Source organism: Malania oleifera, chromosome 9, assembly GCF_029873635.1.
Source record: "Malania oleifera isolate guangnan ecotype guangnan chromosome 9, ASM2987363v1, whole genome shotgun sequence".
Taxonomy (NCBI): Eukaryota; Viridiplantae; Streptophyta; class Magnoliopsida; order Santalales; family Ximeniaceae; genus Malania; species Malania oleifera.
In genome coordinates this window covers 23,462,284-23,469,445 of record NC_080425.1, presented here as the reverse complement: position 1 = coordinate 23,469,445, position 7,162 = coordinate 23,462,284, and the positions used below count along the sequence as shown (strand labels likewise).

The 7,162-nt window shown below is 36.9% G+C and overlaps 1 protein-coding gene across 3 annotated transcripts in view; it reads right to left on the bottom strand.

Moving 5' to 3' along the window:
• Positions 1–1,282: 1,282 nt before the first annotated feature.
• Positions 1,283–7,162, bottom strand: part of LOC131164802 (protein SUPPRESSOR OF GENE SILENCING 3-like) — a 43,960-nt gene continuing 38,080 nt past the window's right edge. For all 3 annotated transcript variants that reach the window (XM_058122266.1, XM_058122265.1, XM_058122264.1), the window contains exons 5-6: positions 2,043–2,200; positions 1,283–1,657 (exon numbers count right to left, since the gene is read on the bottom strand). In XM_058122266.1, coding sequence (XP_057978249.1) covers positions 1,456–1,657; positions 2,043–2,200 — 360 coding nt within the window. In that variant the 3' untranslated portion in view covers positions 1,283–1,455. The remainder of the gene's footprint in view (positions 1,658–2,042; positions 2,201–7,162) is intronic.

Genomic DNA, 7,162 nt, shown 5'->3' with positions numbered 1-7,162 from the left:
AGATCTTACATCACTTAAACTTGCTTAATGTTTATAAGTACTAAATTAGTGATTTATAATTTCAAGTGGAGGTAAATATTTAAAAACTCTAGAGGGCTCAAATTTAGTTGAGGTGAAGACTGTTGAATCATGAGTTGTACTCGGAATGATCTCTCATCTTTCATGTAAAACCTCCTAATATAAGAAAGACTTAGTGCTATGTTGGGAGACGTCCTTGCAATAAGGTACAATATTTCAATGTCAATGTATTATTATATGATGGGAACTTTCACAAGAGCTCTTAGGAGACTAGCACATTGTGAAATCCAAGTAAATTGTTATTTTACTCTCATTTTCTTCCATCTCCTTTTCAATTTGAGTGTGTTCCATAACAATTATAAATATAAAATCAAAATAATTATTGCAATAAGATATCAATTCATTTTGAAATGTATAAACTTACATTAAATAATTATATTCCAATTTTATAAAATAAGACAAAATTTCTTCAAAATTTAGGAAAACATGTTTTTTTTTTCTCAAAAATATTAATTTCAAAATAAAAATTTACTATCATATGGTACAAGTACCATACTTTAATTATTGTAGATGTATTAACACTTATAAGTGTCAGTATATCGTATCTATTGACACACATTTTACACTTCATAAATGCTATATAATTTTGATATTTTTCAATGCTTTCCCAAATTTTTTGAACATATTTGAGATATAGTAACATATTATGATATAAAATTTTATTTTATCTGTAAAAATACAATCACGAAAAGGATAAATAAATACAATTTTAGATATATGAAAACAAATATAATAAACTTATAACAATTTCAATAAAAAAAAAAAAAAAGGATCATACATTGAATTTTTTTATGAAATAAAAAAAAAAAAAAAAAAGAGAAAAAGATGTAAAGCTATTTATGACAATATCTATATAAAATATTATATAAACACCAAAATTTCATATTTATAAAGCATTACATTTTCAATTACAATATTATATTTTTTATCTGTAAAAAGACCAAAACGAAAAAGATAAAGAACAATACAATTTTATATTTATGAAAAACAAATATAATAAGCTTGATAACAATTTCAATAAAAAAAGGTCACCCACTGAATTTTTCACAAAATGAAGAAATAAAAAGAAGAAAAATTATTGTGACAATGTTTATATATATAATATTATATAAATACCAAAATTCAATATTTATAAAACATGTATTTTTAGCTATAATATTATATTATATAGCTATAATCAGCATATCCTAAACATATCATGTGGTAAAAGTATTCCAGATTTATACTCATTTTTATAACTTCAAAGAGATTAAAAGTAAATTCTCTAATTATTTATTTGCAATCACGCGGCAATAGGTGCTGTTAAAAAGTACTCTTGCTCAAAAGTTGGCAGCATTTTCCTCTCTCTCTCTCTCAAAACTTTGTGGCATTTTCCTCCTAGTGATGTGGGGTGTACTTCTCCATAAGCCGGGTTAGATCAGCATCAAACCCTTTTTCCAGTTCAAGTTGTTCCTTCAAATGCCTTCGCCTCATTGCCACCTTCTTGTCTTCATGAATTTTTATCAATCTGTCACGCTCGGCGACAAATTCTTCCATCTCCTTATCTTGAAGCTGGATGAATCTCGCAACTCCTTCCAACCTATACCCAAGAAAACAGAAAGCACGCATAAGAAACTAAAAGCCTTTTTCGTTTTTGGCCAACAAATAATACTTCGCTCAGTAGTCAGCATTCTACTTCACTCGATCAAATATGTTTTTCGCGACCGGCTGCAACAAGGGTTTGTATGTATACAAATATATAAGAGAACTATTTTACTAAAATAAGTATCCCTTGAATAGGGCCATTATCTCCAAAACAAGGTTCAATAGCCACCTTCTGTTTTACGAAACTATAGATACGGCTTGGTGTGCCATTGAAAAGGCTACCAGTAACGATATCGAGTAGAGTATTAGTGTTATTCTATGCAGTGGGTGCTTACGGCTTAAGCATGCATTAATGGTATTATACCATTGGTGAAGCATACCTGCCCATGCTATCCATGATGGTAGAAGGATTTGCATTTGCCTGCTTCACCTTCTCACGCTCCTCCTGTTGCAGCTTCTCAAATTCATCTTCCTTCGCATCTCTAGCATCGTGAATGATTGTGATTTGATCCTTGAAAAATTGCTCTTGGAAATCCATCTAAAAAAATTTACAAGAGCCATTAAAGTGTAATAAGAACAGAAAAGATGCTACGAAAATGCATGTTTCTCATAATGCTAATAAGAAATTTCCCAAATCCAACAGCAAACAGATGTCATCACACTAATTACAAATTCCTCAATCTAGCCAAAAAAAAAATTATAAATTCTTCCAAGCTAAGGCAACTCTATTGAATTTAATGAACATGCTTTTCCATAAACATAAGCTTCATCAAACTTCCCAAAGGGGCATCAGTTTCCCTTGCCCACTGCAAGGAAACAATTTGGTAGTAGAGGTGTCAGCGAGACTAAGTCACTTCAAATATTTAATAAATCTCAAGCCCCATGCCAGACCATCGAAAGACATACCCAAAACACCTATTTCAGATCAAACGGTCAATGCCATATTGACTTTTGCTCATAAGCAAGTGTAGAAGTTCCACATTGACTGCTAGCAAATTTGCATCAAGAACTCCAGCATAGAGGACCATCATCAGCTACAATTTAAACATGAAAGTAAATAAAGAGAAAAATTCGACATCAAACTTAAGACTCCAGTAATCAATTTGACACAGCACCTTCGTAATAAGTGACATATCTTAATTTTCCCAAAAAATTTTTAGGGGGTGGAAGTTCAGAAAACCCATTCTCTTAAAATCACTATAATGGAGGACGACCTATATCATTTAGGCTGCCTATTTTGGCATGGTTAATTTTGTTGTAGATCTAGGATAATATATGTATGGCTTTGTGTTGTATACTTTCTTGTAGTTTTGGGGTTACTTTGTATTAGTGTTATAGATCATTGAATGTAGGTATTGAACATAGTGTATAATTTTTTAGTCCCACATCAGAATGCTAGGATAACCTCACTCTCTTGTATAGCTATATAAAAATCTCAAAGTTGTAAGCTAAGTACACCAAGTGATATTCACTTTCTCTTACATAGTTCTCTTTCTTTTACTTTCTTCTTGGTATCAGAGCAAGGTTGGGTTCCTTGTTTAAGGTCGGGGTTCTCAATTGAGTCGTATGCTCCTCTGCACTCGCCACGTATGTGGAGCTTGTGCATCAGAAAGCTGTTGAGAATTCCACTTGTGAACTTGTCCCACATTGGAAAATTTGAGTGGATGATGGGGACTTATATACATGGTTGGGCCCAAGACCCAATAGGCTTAAGCTTTTAGATCAAGTTGGTGTTCACCCATGTGTATCAAGCCCACCCATGGGCTCTTTCGGTCCTAACAAAAGCTTTATTGGTAGTAGGTTGAGTCCTATGCTCTGTACTTGCCACTATTAGTGGATCTTGTACATCAGAAAACTCAGTCTACTATTTTCTTGAAACCTTTTGGAGACTCCAGCAGCTTTTCTGGTGACTCCAACAACTTTCTTGACGACTCTAGCAACTTTTCCATCGACTTTCCCAGCGACTTCGGCTACCTTTTTCCTGTAACTTCCGACAACTTTCTAGCAGCTTTTCCGGCAACTTTCCCGATTACTCAAGCGACTTACAACAGCTTTCCGGCAACTCCAGCACCTCCTGCAACTTTTTTGGCGCCTTTCCCGGACACTCCAGCAACTTCTTGTGGCTTTTTTGGCAACTCCTGTGTCTTCTAGCATCCTTTTCCCGACGGCTTTTCCGACGACTTGCTTTGTTTTGCAGCGTTGATACTTTTGCAGCCTATTCCTCTTCTTTTCAATGGCTACCAAGGACGGTGATATGTCTACCAAGGACAGTACATCCACCTCTTCTTCTCTGAATTTTCCACGCCCTGACTTATCTTTGGCTCAAACTGCTCTTGTTCAGAAGGTCACCAGCATTCTTCTGAATGGTGGCAACTTTCATGCCTGATCACAGTCCCCTCACTTATATCTTGGGGGTCGTGGCAAGGTTGAGTGGTTGTTAGGATTGGAGTTTCGCCCTGCTAATACTGATCTTGCTCACCAATAGTGGTCCATTGAAAACTGTGTCATCCTGGGTTAGATATTTGCTTCTATGGAAAACCGCCTCTGCAAGATGTTCATGTTTCACGATACTGTTCATAGCCTTTGGTCTGCCTTGACCAAAATGTTCGCACACTCAAGGTGTGAGGCTCAGATTTTTGAGCTTTATCAAGAGCTCCACTAGATGACCCAGGCTTTGTTAACCTTATAGGTCATACCCGATTTTTGATAATGACAAACACTCTTGGTATTTAATGTTTTCCAAGCTTATGTGTAGGTTCATATTGGCGAAATCAGTTGATGACACATGAAGACTTGAAGAAAACAAAGACCCTGAAGCTTTCTCTTTATTGTACTTTATATTATTGCCTTATTTAGGTCTATAACAGTAATATAGGGCAAAAATCTGTAATAATCTGCATTGCATGCATGTAGGAACTTATAAGCTCAAGACCTTAGAGAGATCATAGGGATCACCCTTCGGTCGACCGACGCCAGGTTTTTTGGCGTACTTAAAAAGGCCTTAAAAAGACCCTAAGTCCCAGCACGTGCACGTAAGAAAATCCCCAACATCATTTAAAATATCAGGGAAATTAACTGAAGTAAAAATTGGACTAAATTGAAAATCCTGAGATAGCTCGGGCGACCGAACCCTAGGAGTTCAAAACTCCTCGAGCGCTCGAACTGTTGAGAAATCAACAGTTGACTTAGCTCTCGGGCAACCGAACTATTTTTGAACATATCTTCCCCGGGTTCCCGAACCCTTTGAAAGGGACCCCTCACCAACTCGGGAAATTGAGGAAAACAGTTCAAAAATAGGCTCGAGCGACCAAACCTCTGAGTTCGGGCTACCAACCCGTTGACCGGGCACCCAAACCTACGAACAAATGCTACTGACTTTTTTTCGGGCTACCGTACCAGAACTCAGGCTGTCGAACCACTTTAAAGAGTTTCTTTTTTAAATGAGTATGTTCGGGCGACCGAACCTCTATTCAGCCACCCGAACCTTCTTGGGTTAATTAATTTTTACTGGGGTTAAAATTAAGTAAACTGGGTTAATTTGCTTAATTGGTTTTAAAACAAATTTAATACTACCCTTGGTGTCCCCAACGGTCATAATTTTGCCTATGTCTTTATATATCTCTTCATTTGCAAAATTAAAACAAGATTAGCAAATAGGATTAAGCCAAAATTCTTTGAAAAATTCCAAATCCTATTTTCTCCTTCTAAGTCCATAACACTCAAATACCTTCATTCCTTTGAGAAATCTTACTTTTTGAGTGTTTTAATAATCATTTTTAAATTGCTAAGAAACCCTCACTTGCTTTGCTTGTGATTTACATATTGAGGGTGTAGCTTCATTTTTCCCCCAATTTTATTTGATAAATCTTTGTGTGGGAAAAATCTTATAGCTAAGTGGGTCTTTACATTATCATTGCAAAACTCATTAGGGCTTATAATTTTTTGTGTGCAAAAATATTTTACAAGCTCAGATTTGAATATCTCATTGTGCATTGTTATTGAGAAAATTATTTTGGAGATATTCTAGATTTCTATTAGTTTGAATCTTTGAAACCCTAAACTAAGATTGAGAGTTTATCATTGCTTAGTTTCAAAGATTAGCTTGTATAAACACTTATGTGTTTGACTTGAGATAGTCACTATACTAAGTGTTGATTGCACACGTAGAGCACTGAGCTTATAGTTCATACATTTTTTAGGTGCATTGATTATACCATGCTGCATTATAGTACATAGTCTGCTTGTGAAGAAGCATATTTCCATGTACGTAAATTTATATTGATTGTATTCCAAGCGTGGGCCTGAAGAGGGAGATTAGCCCTGTTGAATAGTCTCCGACTGACTTAGACCCGGATAGAAAAGTTAGGCGCGCCATCTTGATAAGACATGTTAGTTGAGGTCAGTCCCGTGAATTGACCTAATTGTAAACGGTGCCGCTCCACCCGTTAAGTGAGCATTAGTGGAATCCTCGGACTTGCAAGCTAGAGGGGGGGACATAGGCACAGTTGGCCGAACCCCGATAACATATCGTGCGTGTTCTTTATATTTCCGCAAATTTATTTTTCGCACTTTTATTTTCAACACATGTATGTAGTATGCTTGATTTATTATATATAGTACATGTGTTGATTGGGTTTATAATTAAATAGAAAGACCCTAGGTTTGTGTAATGCTACTACTAGGTTGGTTGACCTAGGGACAAATTTTTTAAATACCCAATTCACCCCCCCTCTTGGGAATACACCAAAGCTAACAGGCTTCTTTGGGTTTATCTGTGACTAACTTCTTCAGCTATCTCCAGTTTCAGTGGGAGGAGCTCGCCCAGTTTGAGCCTCCTTCTGAGTTTCCTACCGAGGCAGCAGCTATTAAGGCAAAGCGCCAAGATTGTTGGCATACCTATCAGTTCTTGATGGGTTTAAAACCTAAGTTCAAATCACTCCGAACTCAGATTTTGAACACATCCCCGATGCCCTCTTTGTACGAGGCATTTGCAATGATTGATGGTGATGATCGGCAACAATGTCTTCTACCTGGATTTGCTTCTTCTAGTGTGCCCGAGCAGGTTGCCCTTGCAGCCCCTACTAGTGCTAGGTCTGTTGACCGCAAGACTCGATTTTGCCAGCACTGCCAACGGAATAATCACACCATTAAGCGTTGCTTCATTCTCCACCTTGTGCTGCAGGCACGTTACTCCAAACAAGCTTTCATGGTCGTGGTTGTGGCAAAGGTCAAGGACCTTCTAACATTGAAGTTGTTATAGAATCTCTTCCTGCACCTCCGGCTTCTCTTACTCCTGCACCTGCTGCTACTCCAGATTTCTCTCAGCTCCAAGCTCAACTTACTTAGCTTCAATCTTAAATTAGCCTCCTTGCCTCTACTGCACTGACTGCATCCTCTTCTACAGCCACCTTTGCTATAGGTAACCCTACTGCCCTTTTAAGCAAGTCTAGCACGCCCAGTGGCACACCCGTTTGGATAGTGGACTTAGGGACGAACAACC